The 16,564-nt window shown below is 41.1% G+C and overlaps 2 protein-coding genes across 5 annotated transcripts in view; one reads left to right on the top strand and one right to left on the bottom strand.

Annotated features, from left to right (window-relative positions):
* GNPAT (glyceronephosphate O-acyltransferase) overlaps window positions 1–2,806 on the bottom strand; it is a 654,210-nt gene extending 651,404 nt beyond the window's left edge. For 2 of the 4 annotated variants that reach the window (XM_085612021.1, XM_085612024.1), the window contains exon 1: window positions 2,675–2,806. In XM_085612021.1, the coding sequence (XP_085468147.1) occupies window positions 2,675–2,716 (42 nt within the window). In that variant the 5' untranslated portion in view covers window positions 2,717–2,806. Of the gene's footprint in view, window positions 1–2,411; window positions 2,461–2,517; window positions 2,646–2,674 lie in introns of those variants that run through there. The other 2 variants (XM_085612023.1, XM_085612022.1) reach the window with 2 other exon arrangements.
* A 286-nt stretch (window positions 2,807–3,092) lies between these two features.
* The window catches only part of FSAF1 (40S small subunit processome assembly factor 1), a 241,315-nt gene continuing 227,843 nt past the window's right edge, over window positions 3,093–16,564 (top strand). The window contains exon 1 of the mRNA XM_085612025.1: window positions 3,093–3,577. Within this exon, the coding sequence (XP_085468151.1) occupies window positions 3,505–3,577 (73 nt within the window). The 5' untranslated portion in view covers window positions 3,093–3,504. The remainder of the gene's footprint in view (window positions 3,578–16,564) is intronic.

Raw genomic sequence — 16,564 nt, 5'->3', positions numbered from 1 at the left:
GGGCACTTTACAAAAGCGCCAGTTATATTACACAACATTAGGTTACTTTTTATGTTTTTAGGTGCGCTGAGATGAAGTGATGCAGATGCCATCCATGTTTATTCATTATTTCCCCTCTACCTGACAAATGGGAGCACCGTTCGTCCCTCCCACCTCCTCCCATGTCGCTGCATGCCCGTCGCCTCTTCCGGTCATCCTCCTCCTCTCAGAGCTCTAATTTCAAAGCACAATCATGGCAGCTTCCCAGACATTTTTTATTATGGGTGAATAGAACCTTGGGGAGGAGGGATGTGACCTCTCCGCCATTGGAAAGTACTTTGCTGCTTTTTTCCATAGGTTGTTCAATACTCTAGTGATGCAGTCGCACACAGAAGGTTATAGTGCCTTGACTTGCATCAAGGAACTTGTCTTTTTGTCTGTGCGTTAAAAAGGCTTGGAATGTGTCCATAAATGTTTCCTGAGGCAAGCATGTATTCCTGAATCACACTGCATGACCCAGTGTGTAGTAACTGGGTGGCTCTTCAATCCCTGGCGGCACGGCACTCAGGATAACATGCTGAATGGCTAAACACTTATAAGGTCCCAAAAGGCAAGAGCTATTGACTATGCCAATGGTTGTTTAGCATTCCAAACTGGTACAGAGACACATAGAACGAAATATTTATTATGTGACTGGTCCAGCATTTTCGTTATCCCCCCAAATGCAACCATCTAACTATTCACGAATGGATCAGCGACCTCAACGCTTTAAATTGCTCTCTCATTCCATCCAACCCCGCTAACTCCCTGGGCTTCTGCTTGGATAACAACAGGTCAATGAAAGACAACATTAAAAACTCGGCCAAAGGAGCACTTTACGCACTAAAACACCTCAAGAAAATTAAGTCATTCATCCCCTCAGATGATTTTTAAAATTGGGGTACAATCTCTGGTCTTCTCAAAGCTGGACTATGGAAATGCCATACTCACTGGGACGCCAAAATCTCACCTCGCCCCTCCTTAGATCAGTTCCAAACATGGCAGCCTGGCTCATTCCTGATGTCAATCTATTTGAACACATCACTCCTGCTCTCAAGAGCCTCAACTAGCTTCCTATCGAAGGAAGATGACAAGGCTGCCTGTATCATCCACAAAACCCTTCACTCACCTTCACCAAATTACTTAGAAAAATATCTTACGAAAGGAGGGATTTCTAGATCGGTAAGAAGCTCCAACACACTTTTGCTCCTACCACCCAATCTAAAAAAAAAAAAAAATCATCTACCAACCAAGTCCTGCTCTTTTTCTGGAAATGCTCCGAGCATATGGAACTTTCTACTTAGCGATCTGTGATGCAACCCCTCTTGCCCTTGCTTCAAAAAAACCTGAAACTCCTCCTCCTAAAAAAAAAATACTTTAATTGTTAGACTACTGAACTTGGTTTATCATCTCGTGCTCAGGACTGAACCTTATGTTATAGTCGGCTATTTGCTTGTTTGCTTATGCCGTCTACTGATCCTCTCGAACTTCTCATTGTTTTTGTTTTGTTTTTATTGCTGTGCTGTTTACTATTACCTACTGAGTCTCGCTTCATAGGTTTATTGCGTTCCTAATTCACTAGATTCGCTCACGATCATTTAAAGCGCTCCGACACCTTCGGGGACCAGCTAGCGCTGTAAAAAACTTATAGATAAATATTGAGATACTCTCTTTTGCTGTGTTACGAAGAAAAAAACAAATATTTTTTTTCTTTATTTCTGTATACATATTTGCAGAAGCGACTGGGTTGGCAGCGACAGCTTGCACCTGTAATCATGGGCTCCACAACAGAATTGAATGTATTCACCTAGAATGCCGTTTGTTTGCTTCACTACAGTTTGCAAGGATCCAGCGAGGCCGTCATACATATAGCTTTAAGAGGAAAAGCTATCCCCGAAGACACGTGCAACGGCTGTGACAGCAAAAGGCAGCACATTGCTCAAGCACTGGTGGGTGTGTTTCGTAAATTCGACATAAAATAAAACAGGGCGTATACCGGAAAACAAAACAGGCGCGGCTTTCAACTGGGGTACCAAAAGTGCCCTGGCACGGGCTCCGTGTTGCACAGTACCAGCCTGTACCAGGCAACTACACAGAACACGACGAGAATTCAGGGTACATACATAATGTCGAATCGCAGTACAAATATAGTAGAGAGCTGATCTCAAGTTACCATATTACGTGTATGCATTGGCCTGGGGGCGTCAGCCAAAACCCAAGTGAATAAATGCAGTTTATACGAGTTAAAAAACTCAAGCAGCGTGACCAAATCACTACCCCGATTATTCATTTGACAAGTTCCGTTCGGTCAGCTGTCACTGTATATGGGGAAACCGAATAGTTGACGAAACCACTTGAAGGACAGCTTAATACACAAACTTATAGAGCTTTACCTTGTGCAGCACCATTCAACCCAGTTCTGTATGCCACACAGGAGGAACAGCAGCTTCTCAATGACAAGCCACGTGTGGGACATCACTATAAAGACTATCAGATTACCTTTCAAACAGGCTATACCTCACACGAGACAGCGGGCTGCCCTTTCCTTTTGCAACAGAAGGCTTTCAATAAGGGGGACCACAATGCTCAAAAGTGCCATGCCGCAAGGGACCCCTTGGTACCAGCTAACGATGGGGGTGTGACAAAAATAACCTACCAAGTAAAGCGGCCCCCCAGTGGAGGCTCCACGCAGTGTCATGCAGGGACTCCTTCGCCGGGACGCGACTAGTTCCTGCACCTCCTCAAAGAACAGCGATGCTGTGGGTGCCGCATCTGCTCCTAGCTGAGCACCCGGACAGCAGCCATCTTTGGTGGGGACTGCAACCAGGACAGGGTTAAACCTTCACAGACCCCCGTTTTATTCTTTATTTTTGTTGTAATCACAGCGACCATCTTGTAGTGTACGTGTCTTTGGATAAATCGGGCAAAGACGTATGACCAGACCCCCCCTCCTCCCCCCGTTTTATTCTTGTTGTAATCACAGCGACCATCTTGTAGTGTGTGTCTTTGGATAAATCGGCCAAAGACATATGATCAGAGCACGTAGAACCGGCGAGCCTAGCACTGGCAAGCATACCAAGCCTGTCCACCTGCTTTTTGTTCCATTCATTTTAGAAAACCAGGAAACGACAAGAGCGTAGATATCTGTAGCGCGACATAACCAGTGGCGGCAGCACACAAGGATTTGAGAATCTCTGGAAACCCTTACTAATTTATGTCTTTTGCTGCCTAGTCAGGTTATAGGGTGCCGTGTTACCAGGTAATTTCTGTCCGAGACGGAGTCGAGTGGCCGCCATTTCGATGTCAGGCAAACCTCCCCAACTTGCCTGTATGGAACGTACAAAAACGTCGTGACGTATCCCCGACCACTCCCCCTCAAAGCCGATAATGACCACGACTCGCCTATGAGTATTACATTGAAACTTTGACGAACCTCGACAGGTCTTGCATGTGGGTGATGCAGAAAATCTGTACCGACTCCAAATCATGAGAAGAAGGGATCTAGTTCTCCCGCACCAGAGCTCACTGGATTCGGTGCTCAGCTGCTTGTACGATTTTGGTAAGCAATTTGCACTTCCAGTTACTAAAACAACAGCTGGTTAATTTTTGGTTGCGCACGTTTCGCTTGTGAACACCTAATTTAATCAGTGGCCGAAGTGCATTAATCAAGTATTGGCATAGCATAAAGATCTATCGGCTTTGCCAATGTTTTTAAGATGTGTTGTAGAGCAGTTAAGTATTAAAATGGATGTCACTTAATTCCAAGGTTTCTTTGGCGACAGGAGAAATAATGTAACTGTATTGCAGGCTTACATGGCTGTAGAAACAACACACAATAAAGGAAATGTATAACATAATTGGCAATAATAAACCAATCTGCTAACGAGCTGCACCGCCCTCCCCAGGGACTTCTGGTGCTGCCATCCACCCTCCCACGGCATTACCAGCCCTGAAATCACATTTGAAACATTAAAAACACATTAAAAAAAATATTAATAAATTGTGTAGAGCTTTTTGCTGCCTGGGCTGCTCTATGCAGTGCTCAGGAAATGTATGGGAGAATATAGAGGACTGTTCTCCCAAATAACTTACTGAAGTGCATAGAATAAACAGTCTACGCGCTGAATTAGCAAGTGCTACTGATACAGATCAGGGTATCAGAAATATGCCCACTACCACAGATAGAGTAATTTCACAGTTGCACGCACATACATTCATCATACGCTAGGGCCCATTTCACTAACATACGCTCCAATACTCTACCAGCAGCAAACCTGTGGGAAGAAAACTCCTAAAGCACCCTGCATCTATATCTAGGCGATAGGACCAGTTTAGTGGTTGCCTAACATAATATAAACAATCTATAAACAATAATCATAAAGTCTTCAATAAATGACAAGGAAAGAAACAACCAACACCATGTTTAAAAGTTATATTGCTTTATCTGAAATTAGTCAGAGTAAATCAGAATAAATCATTTCTCATAGTTACCTATTCTAACTAGTGTCAGAACGGGTCAGGACCAGTCTCTCAAAAGTCTTTTCAGGATAAGGTCCTCCGCATCAGTCCTCAGCAACGCAAGTTCACGCAGCAAGGCGACGAAAGAAAGTGTGGGGAGAGCCCTCCCTAAGCTAACATATTTTATAATGCAAAATACAATGGAAACCCACATGAATTTGACAAATAAAATTGTATCACTGAGCAGAACGAGAAGGAAAGGATGTAACTTTGCAACATCTTGAAATCTTCGCTCAGGAAAAGTCACAATACGCAAATCACGGAACAGGAACCAAGAACTAGAAACTATTAAAGTATCCATCTCGCTCATTTCCCTCGGCAAACCGGCTTTAGCACAATGTTCTTTCTGAGGCTCTTTGTTTACCAAGGACAAATCATTTCTTTTGGAGATCCTCCAAACTTGCTGATGTCCTCCCGGAAATTTCCATATAAGGACTACGGTCAGTTGTCTGTAACCGAATTCCAGCAGGGGTCTCCCTTGTCACATCACAGATTTCGCCTGCACCACAGCTCAGCCAGGCTTCAAATCATTCTCAGTCATTTCACAAAGGCCTCCATAGGCCACAATAGACCATCTTTAATTAAAGAGACAAAATAAAGATTACTACATCATAATGATTAGACAGTGTTAACCCCACTAATACCCTTATGTGTATGCATTTATCTAGCTTTGCGACATATAGAGCATTAATTCAGACAGCGTTTTGTGCTTAAAATAAATAGCACACAGCAACGTTTAAACATGAAAACTTGCACGTTATTGTGAATACATAAACAGCACACGCATGCTAACCCTCATGTAACCTTCTCTTGTGTTAGGACAAACAGGTTGATTAGTGAAACACACTTGCACAAGACAAATAATTAGTTGTTAATTATTAATAAATTAATAAAACGCATAGACATACCAGAGCTTCAAAAGCCCCAGAATTTTCTAACAGAAAACTCTGCTCCAGCAATCCCCCCTTTGGTGATTTTATCACCAAATAAACCCTAAAAAAAAATTTAGTGAAAATTTAGTCCCATTTTAGGAGAAATCAGAAATGTCTTTTCCCCTTACACAACATTAAACACCAGTCACTCTTTCATCATCTCTCTTAGTCTCTAAATAAACACTCTCCCTCAATTCTTCTAATTCAATCTCTTCTGGTTCTCTTTTCGAATTTTTCGAATTCTTATTTTCCTTTTCAAATTTCAATTTCTCTTTCCCTCTCCTGTTTTTACAACACACACACACTAATCTCAGTATCAGCAAAGCAACAATTATACAAGACAAGGGAAACAATATTCTACCTACGATAGTACTACCTATTTTTGCAATAAAATCCTTAACAGCTATCATTTTATTAGCTAGTTTAGTCCATAAACTCCCAGTTTCAAGTGGTACTAAATCTTCATGCAAATCAGTAATATTTTTGATATAGACCTTCAGGTCTCTACTTTCATCAGGAATGTAAGTGCAACAATGTTGAACTTTCAAAATTCCACAAACTCCACCCTCCTTAGCCAAAAGAATATCAAGGGCAAGTCGATTTTGCATAGACATGGCACGTACGGCACTTAACTCCGTATTTACCAAAAGAAATCCTCCTGCGGTATTTGTCGATAAACGATCAACCACTGTGGACAATTTCCGAATTCCATAAGCATTTAAAGAAATTCCCACTGCTGGAATCAAAACCCCAAAAATGTCACCCACAATTTCAGACCAAGTTTCTCTCCTAAAACGTTTTAATAGATTAATATCTTCTACATCACTTATTTTATCTGTATGAAAAATCTTAGGAAAAACCAAACCCACATAACATATGCCATACCAATGGTCAGGCAACTTGTAATAAGCCTTGTTCCCACACACATAGTACACTCCTGGAAAAATAGTATCTTCTCCACCTCTGAAACCCCAACCAGTCGCAACGAAGTATGTATCATGGCACTCACTAGTCCCCACAAAATATGTATCATATTGGGATCTCCTTCTGGTAATGCATAGTTTACCCTTCTGCGGTGCATCTAGAGCTAAAGTTGGACTAGCCCCATTTCTCAACTCTTTCCCTATTTCAATGTCCCAAATTGTCTCACTCACTTCAAATTTTCCCCCTTTCTCATGCATGTTCACTCTCCTTTCCTCTACCATATCCAGGAAGGCTTTCTCCTCTTCTTTCAAACTGCAAGTTAAATTATTCTTAAAAATGTAATCTAATGTTAGTCCTTTTTCTTCAATAAAAATCTCACCAAAAGTGTTAGCTTCTTTAGCTGGATTCAGCTCTTTGTTCATTGGCAAGTGCCCAAAAATACTATCCCTGTTAGACATGTTATAATCTATTTTCCCTAACAAATAGAAAACACTACTTAAAATACTACAAGAAATACCATATGTAGCTGGTAAATGATGATAAGTAACACCCTCTGAAACGGATGCAGGTAACTGCATGCAGACATAGCAATCCCTCACTTCCATTGTCTTCACATATTCATATAACAGTCTAGAAAAAACATTACTAGAAAAATTGTTAATTGACCTATCTTTGTGTATGTAACTATTTCTAATTGGAATTTCTTTTTGTGAATTCTTCTCTATATTAGTCATATTTTCTGTGTCCATCCCAAATTCAACCTTAAAAGTAACTAATAAAATTAAAACACCCCATAGAAGCATTAATATTCCAGTACAACAGCAGCACATCTTGCACCACTTTTTAAAGAAGGCACATCTATTTTGATTATTCTCTATGTTAGCCATTCTGCTTTAACTTCTACTACTCCACTACTGAAATTAAAACTCTTCAAATCTCCAACGTTTATTCCAAACTCTTCAGCTTCTTCAAAGATCTTTCTGTTCACTCAGTCCAAGTGAATCCTTCTTTTACTCAGTTTGGATACTCATCGTTTTTCACTCCAATTTCTTCAACATCAAATTGTATCAGATCTCCAACACTCGAATCCTCAGTATCTGACTCTTCTCTGATGTCAGTCAAGAGTACTTTCAGAATTTCACCAGTATTTTCCTCAACCACTTCTCTCAAGACCACTTCCGGATTATCTTGAGTCACTGTTTCTTCTTTTCCTTCTTCAGACAGTGTCACATAAGACCATTCCGGTGATCTGTACTTTTGGTTGGGTCTTTTAACTCTCTTTATTTCTACTGGTTCTTTTGTTCTTTTTGATTCTTCTTCTTCAGCCTTTGAAGTTTGACTGGATACCTCATTCACTTGTTCAGCTCCCGATGTATTTGCTCTTATTATCCTGTATCTCAGTCTTTTCACTCTGTTGTTAGGCCAACGATCTCCTTTCACAACCTTTTTCAGCTTTTCTTTAACACTCCTTTCTCCAATCGAAGTTCTCTTTCTCAGAACTCGTCCTTCTGTTTGTTCATTCTCATCATCCGATTCTGTTTCAATTGTCTTTTGCTTTCGTTTCTTAGCAGTTTTCTTTTCTTCCACAGATTCTTTCACCACTATTTGAGACTTCCCTATTTCTGTCCCTCCTCGGGTCTCCAACACGCAATCTTCTTGCTGTCTATTTGTCCCTTTACCTAGCTCCTCATCAATGTTCCCTACACCTCCTCGGGGGTCTTCCGCAATCTGTCCCTCTCTATCTTCTTCTGACCCTTTTTCTTCAAGAATAATCTCAAGTGGCTCTTCAATCTCCTCCTCTTCTGATTCAGGAGTTGTCTCAATGTGTTTTCTCTTTTCCTTTCTTTTTCCTCCACTGCTACTCGAAACTTCAGGCTCTTTCACAGAATCAGAATCTGATCTCCCTTCTGATACTCGCAGTGAATCTCTTGAAGCTCTCTCTGCTTCTTTTCTCACTGATTCCGTATCTTCAGGATCTTCACCATCACTGGAATCTGACTCTTCATAATACTCTTCACCAGTTCCCTCTCTCGGACTTGGAATTCTCAGAGTATGACTTGCATGTACCCAGTGTCTTACTCCAGCACACTTTACTGCAGTCGTTGTAGTCAGAATAACTTGTCTCGGCCTTCCCCACCTTGGAATCAAGCAATTTCTTCTTCTGTGCACCTTAATCCTCACCCAGTCTCCTGGACTTAGATCATGGGCTTGCTTCTTCTCAAGTGTGGTAGCTTCTTCTCCAACCTGGTGAAACACAGAATGAACTGCGTCAGCCAGGCCTTTACAGTAATCCAAAATCATGTCATCAGTTATTGTCATCAATTTATTCACAGGCACGAATGCATGACGCATTGCACGTCCCATAATGATTTCATGCGGACTTAATCCTGTAGTTCTGTCTGGAGTAGATCTCATAGTCATCAAGACTAGAGGCAGAACATCTGGCCATTTCATGCCAGTGGCTAAGCACATTTTTCCAATTCTGTTTTTGATTGTGCCATTAATCTGCTCAACCACACCAGAAGCCTCTGGTCGGTATGCACAATGTAGCTTCTGCTGTATTTTTAATGCTTCACAAATCAAACTAATGAGTTCATTTTGAAAGTGTCTACCTCTGTCAGATTCAACTGTAACTGGAAACCCAAACCTAGGAATCAACTCCCTCAACAGTAATTTTGCCACTGTTAATGCATCATTTCTTCTTGTCGGGTAAGCTTCCACCCACCTTGAAAACAAACAGACTACCACTAGGACATACCTCAGTCTGTTCACTTGGGGCATTTCAATGAAATCAATTTGCATTCTTGTGAAAGGACCTCCTTCTCTGCCAATTGTCCCTAAACTCACCACTGTCTTTTTCCCAGTGTTAAACTGCTGACAAATTAAACACCTTTGACAGATGCTTTCCGCAATTGTCCTAAACTTTGCATTGTACCAGGTCTGTTTAAAGGACCTAATCATCGCGTCCCTCCCCAGATGTCCCTGGCCATGATACATCCTTGCCATTGACGACAAAATTGAGTTTGGCATCACTGGTCTGCCATCTCTGTAGACCCAAACATGGTCTGCTTCTCTTGGAGCACATCCTGCCTTAACCCAATCTCGTTTCTCTTCTTCTCCTGCCTCATCTTGTAACTGTTTCACTTCATCCCACGTTTCTAGGACATTAGTAAACATCACAGAAGGGAAAGATATTTCCTTTTTTTCTCTTTCCCTGTTAATTGATTGGTTCAATTTTGCACAATACTGTGCCACATCGTTAGCATACCTGTTGCCAACAGTGATAAAATCCTCTCCTGAAACATGTGCTGCACATTTTACAACTGCTAACTCCTTAGGCAGCTGTATCGCCTCAAGTAATTTTCCAATCAGCTCAGCATTCTTTATCGGAGTTCCACTCGATGTCAAGAAACCTCTTTGTAGCCACAGTTGGCCAAAATCATGCACCACTCCAAATCCATACTGATTATCAGTCAACACAGTTGTTCTCAAATCTTTCCCAATCTCACAAGCTCTTGTCAATGCCACTAATTCAGCCACTTGCGCAGATTTTACTCCTTTCAATGGTGATGCTTCCATAAGTTCTGAAACTTTGCACACTGCATATGCTGCACATAGCACACCATTATCATTTCTCAGGCATGATCCATCCACAAACAACACATGATCATTCTCAGGCAAGGGAACATCCTTGATATCTGGTCTTGGTTTCGTACAGTACTCAAGCACATCCAAACAATCATGATCATCTTCCATCTTTATACCCACATTCTCAATATCCGGCAAAAGTGTCGCTGGATTCACATTCATACATCTTTCAAGAGTCACATTTGATGCTCCCAAAATCACTTTCTCATACTTAGTCAACCGACTATTTGACATATGCTGAGTTCTGCTCCTTGTCAAAAGAATCGCCACATTGTGAGGTACGAATACCCTTACAGGATACCCCATTATGATCCCCTCACTCTGTTCCAGGCTTCTGCATGTTGCAGCCACAGATTTTAGACAACCTGGTAAACCCACAGCTACAGGATCAAGTGTCGATGAGAAGTACGCAATAGGCCTTCTCAATTGTCCATGTTTCTGGATTAACACTGAAAGTGCACATCCATTTCTCTCACTGCAGTACAGTTCAAACTCTTTTTCATAGTCTGGCATACCCAGAGCTGGAGCTTCACACATTTTTGTTTTAAGCTCTTCAAATGCTGCCAATTGTTCTGCATCTAGATCCAATGGATCTGTCATGTCACTTTTTGTCAATTTAATCAATGGTTTTGCTATCAAGGAAAAATTAATTATCCACTGACGACAATATCCCACCATACCCAGGAACATTCTCACTTCTCTCTGGGTTTTTGGAGCTTTCATTTCTCTGATTATTTTAATCCTGTCAGTAGTCACTTTTCTCAGACCTTTCTCAATATTATGTCCAAGATAATGCACCTCTTTCTTGCAAAATTGTAATTTGGCTGGGGATACCTTTAACCCTCCATCTGCCAGATGATTCAGTAAAGCTATGGTATCCACTTCACAAGCTTCACGTGTCTTTGATGCCACCAGTAGGTCATCAATATATTGTACTAGCACTGAGCTTTCAGGCATGATCAAACTTTCCAACGATCTTTTCAATAACTGATTGAATATCGAAGGACTCTCTGTATACCCCTGTGGGATACGACACCATGCTAAAATACGCTGGCCAAACCTAAATGCAAAAATCGGCTGGCTGTCATGATGCAATGGAATTGAAAAGAATGCATGACACAAATCAATCACTGTATACCACTCAGCATCATGTGGAATTTGATACAGAATCACCGATGGATTCGGCACGATAGGACAACATGCCACCACAATCTGATTAACCTTTCTCAGGTCCTGCACGATCCTGAACTTGCCATTAGGCTTTTTCAGTCCCATTATCGGTGAATTACACGGACTACTCAGTAGTTCTCTTAGGACTCCTTGCTGAATCATTTTCTCAATTATAGGAGTTATCCCTTCAATTATCTCTGGTGTCATTTTGTACTGAGGAATGTTAGGATATGCAATTCCCTCTTTCACTGCAATTTTCACTGGATCTACATTATTCATCAATCCCACATCCTCTCCTGTAAAATCCCAAACTGCTCCTTTCACTGTGTTTCTCAGCACTTGAGGCAGATCCTCCGGATTGAACACTGGAAATGTACCAATTAATTCACTTTCTCTATTTTCTAAAGTCATCCGGTAGAAAACATCATCATCTGGTGTCTCAAAAGCTATTCCATCTGGTGTACAGAAAATTGTGCAGTTCATCTTGCATAATAAATCCCTACCTAACAGGTTCACTGGGCTTGTGTCACAGACAATAAATCTGTGCATGTCTGAAAATTTCCCTATCTGTACTTTCACTGGTTCAGTAAGACGTGTTCTGATTTGTGTATTGGCTACACCAACTACTTGGATTGCTTCATCCGAGAGAGGAAGATTTCTAACATCTGTTGACCTGACAGTTGATCTTGTCGCACCTGTGTCTACTAAAAAAGTAACACCTTCTTCATTTATTTTCCCATCCACAAATGGTCCTACCTGGTCTATTTCTAGAGTTGCACCAAGTAGGCACTCTTCTTCCTCTCCTCGGCACCGTCAATAATCACCTTCAGACTCACTCCCTTCACTCTTTAACAAGTACTGCTGTACTCTGTTAGTACGTCTTGGTTTGTTTACCTGCTCATCATTGAAGAATCCCGAATCCTGACTGTACTTTTGTACCCCTCTATTCTGCGGTAAAGGTGGTTTTGGCTCTTGACTCTGCTGCTGTCTCACAACTTTCTGCTGTTGCTGCTGCTGGTTAATCCCATCATTCTGCACCTGTTGATTTAAGGATTTACCCTCATTATTCGCTAATGGTGGATTAGGACATTCAGATCTCCAATGTCCCAGCTGGCCACAGTTGTGACAAGGAAACTTCTTTTTGGCTTCCTCAAGACTTCCCCTTCCTTTTCCTGCAAATCTCGGTCTATTTCCTGTATTATTTCCTGGATTATTTGCCTGTTCCACTAACTGTGCTTCCTGTCTTTCTGCAACTTTCACCTGTGCCCACATTGCTTTTTCCTTCAGCTTTCTTTGTTTTGCTTCAATTTCATCACTGAAATATTTTGCATGTCTCAGAATCTCATCTACTTTCTTACTCTGCCAATCCACTGTGTGTTCACGAATTCTCTCACTAATTTCAGGTCTAAGACCATATACAAATCTGTATACAAAATGACTCAAATCCTTGTCACCCAGGTGTTCATCTCCACTGAATTGTTTAAAAGCCAGTATTAGCCTTTCGTAAAAAGCATGAACTGATTCTTTTGCTTCCTGTTGTGTTCGATCTATCTTAACCCAGTCTGTCTCTTTTGGAGGAACTTTACTCTTCAGGTATACCATCACCTGATCGTACTTCCTCATCACTTCTGGATCTGGTGCCCCTGTTCTTGTATCTCTTGGATATTCCTCACTAGGCCAACTCACAACTATTTTACACTCTGTCCACAAGTCTGCTGGAACAATTATATCAAACAGACTATTCAGGTCAACCCACAGCACTTTTGACAATTTCACAAACCTGTCTACCTGCCTATACCACTCGACGGGCTTTTCTCTCAATCGAGGGAAATCATTCGTAAATGATAAAATATCCTGTCTGGTCCATGGAACATGTACATATCCTCCTCCAGGTATTTCTCTCATGGGAAACTGCTCCACTGGTTTCTCTTTTTCTCTCACTGGAAATGCTGAGTAAGTTGTTCTATCTTCACATTCATCCCTTTTCTTATACCACCTATCCTTCCACTTTTCCACATCACCCCATCTTCGCAATAATGCCACCATTTCTTTAATTTGTCCTGTTCTACCAGAATTATTCAAATTCTCTATGTCCTTCTCTGTGAAATCCATCCTGTACGTTTTCTGTAAAGCCTTTACTTTATCAATGTCAACTCCTTGCTCATTTGCTATCGCTCTCAGTCTATCATGTGTATTTCTTGCCCTCCATGTTATACTCTTGCACATGAACAATAATTCACCATCATGATGACTTTTCAGGATTTCTGTCGGAACTGTTCCTGTCACAAGCTCTTCTAATTCTATACGTAATTTAACCACATCAACAACTTGTGAATCTTTATCCTTTTTCTGAAGAACCTTCATCCAGTCATTTAGGTCATCAACTGTTATTTCCGCAGTTTTTCTTGCTGAAACTATTTTTCTCTGTGGTTCTAAAATTGGCATCCCTAAACTACTAGAATCACTAACATTCATGAATTCATTACCTGCATCATGTCCTGTTTGTCTCAGGTCATTTCTCCCTGTTCTTTTACCTGAATCTCCTAAAAGACCAGCTGAATTATTTGCAATATATGGAACTACCAGCCCATTTTCACTCGCTCTCTGTCCGTCAAACATAGGAATTACCGGACCTATAGTAACAGGCACTGTAACAGCTTACATATTCATCGTTAACTCTCTAATTTTCTCAGTCAGTTCTGTTGTCGTTTTTGCTAATTGTCTGGCATTCCTGGCATTTTCCTCTCTGAAAGAACTATTATTTCTTGATTCTGGTGTCATTTTTTCTTTCTCAACTGTATCTCTTATCGGAGAAACAACTGGTGTATTTTCTTCCGATTCTGATCTATATGGAGGTGGTCTCTTGTACATCATATCATTCAAGACCTCATCTTCAAACTCTCCATATCTTCTCCTATCTGTCTCAGAAACCCTTTCTTCTGAAGGAGCCGAAGCTTCAACTGTTCTCATAGGATATAATCCTTCTGACATGGTAGCATCTCGCCATCTTTTCATTCGATCCTGATGTGTCTCACGATCATGTCTCCTTCCAAACATATACCTATACTGACCTCCAGTTCTCTGTCTTTCTCGATTTAATACTTCTTCTTCCCATTCCACTAAAGCCTCGAACTGTGTAGGTCTCGGCTTCGGGTCCAAGCATAACATCTTTTCCCGTAAATTTCTCAACACGGCCAGATTAAATGAACCATGTTCTGGGAATGCTAAAACACCATCTTCTTTAGTATACCTGACCCAATTCTGCAACCATATACAGGTATGTAATCCATATTTCGCAACCATAAAAGATGCAGGTGTTTTCGCTGGAGGTAGCAACTCACCCTCTCTTGTTTTAACCTCTTTATCCTTGCTAAACCACTTCTTAACCTTTCCAAAGAAGGTTTTCTTCTTTTTCTCTTCTTGGTAATACATTTTAACGCTTACCAAACTCTCTACTCTTTCCGTATGGAGCGTCTACGTCACTAAACAGTTCTTCCAATCCCTGCGCGACTCACACTAACGCACCAATCCTAGCGCGAACCCTATTCTGAGTTACTATCCAATCAGTGCGCGAACCTTCTGACGTCAGTAACCGCTGCAGTCTCTGTCTCCTGTCTCTGTCACTCGTCTACCCCTCCTTTACAAAAACTCTCAGTAGACTTCGTGTGTCAAAATTTCTACAAATCTATTAGTTACGACATGAAAACATCTCCATTGTCTGCCTCGCTCACCACAGAATAGTAAAAGAGTGTCTATTTCTCAAGAGTCAACAACTTTACATACATCTCATAACTGTTTCCTCTAGGACGTATCAAAAAGAGTCTTACAATCAATAAATGTATATGCATTCACGCACATTCATACGAGAAAAATATAGTACATGCACACAGAATCCTGCTTCTCGAGAACAGCACAACCTGTTTCTGTACAGAATTATAACTCACAACAACTAAGCAGCTTACCTCTGCCCAGTTCTGCTAACAAGCTCAGAGAATACCTACTACTCCTCCCGCAATAAGCTTTAACGGCAATCCTTACGGATCCCTGGGACTTAAGACCAGAGTTTCACAGATAACCTTCACTACGATACACACTCCTTATATACTAGAAATGTCTAATAGTAACATTCAACAATGTCACCAATTCCGAACCCAGACAATGTGAACGCGCAACTTCTATTGTCACACGTAATTCCTTACAATCCCGTCTTTCCCGAGAGCAGCATATACACCTTCCTCTGCCCTACTACGGAACTGCTTCCACAGCTTCCAAATTCCAGAAGCACTACATATAACTCAACATTACGACCCCAACATATAGTATTAGTACATATACCAACAACATCAAAATAGATCAATAATCAATAAGCTAATTTACAAGCAATCTTATCTTATCAGATCAAGACAACCATCTAAACCATCCTCTGCTACCAGAGAAATTGATACAGATCAGGGTATCAGAAATATGCCCACTACCACAGATAGAGTAATTTCACAGTTGCACGCACATACATTCATCATACGCTAGGGCCCATTTCACTAACATACGCTCCAATACTCTACCAGCAGCAAACCTGTGGGAAGAAAACTCCTAAAGCACCCTGCATCTATATCTAGGCGATAGGACCAGTTTAGTGGTTGCCTAACATAATATAAACAATCTATAAACAATAATCATAAAGTCTTCAATAAATGACAAGGAAAGAAACAAACAACACCATGTTTAAAAGTTATATTGCTTTATCTGAAATTAGTCAGAGTAAATCAGAATAAATCATTTCTCATAGTTACCTATTCTAACTAGTGTCAGAACGGGTCAGGACCAGTCTCTCAAAAGTCTTTTCAGGATAAGGTCCTCAGCATCAGTCCTCAGCAACGCAAGTTCACGCAGCAAGGCGACGAAAGAAAGTGTGGGGAGAGCCCTCCCTAAGCTAACATATTTTATAATGCAAAATACAATGGAAACCCACATGAATTTGACAAATAAAATTGTATCACTGAGCAGAACGAGAAGGAAAGGATGTAACTTTGCAACATCTTGAAATCTTCGCTCAGGAAAAGTCACAATACGCAAATCACGGAACAGGAACCAAGAACTAGAAACTATTAAAGTATCCATCTCGCTCATTTCCCTCGGCAAACCGGCTTTAGCACAATGTTCTTTCTGAGGCTCTTTGTTTACCAAGGACAAATCATTTCTTTTGGAGATCCTCCAAACTTGCTGATGTCCTCCCGGAAATTTCCATATAAGGACTACGGTCAGTTGTCTGTAACCGAATTCCAGCAGGGGTCTCCCTTGTCACATCACAGATTTCGCCTGCACCACAGCTCAGCCAGGCTTCAAATCATTCTCAG

Source organism: Triturus cristatus, chromosome 6, assembly GCF_964204655.1.
Source record: "Triturus cristatus chromosome 6, aTriCri1.1, whole genome shotgun sequence".
NCBI classification, from domain to species: domain Eukaryota; kingdom Metazoa; phylum Chordata; class Amphibia; order Caudata; family Salamandridae; genus Triturus; species Triturus cristatus.
The sequence above is the reverse complement of the archived record's forward strand: the minus strand, read 5'-3'. Positions and strand labels throughout refer to the sequence as shown.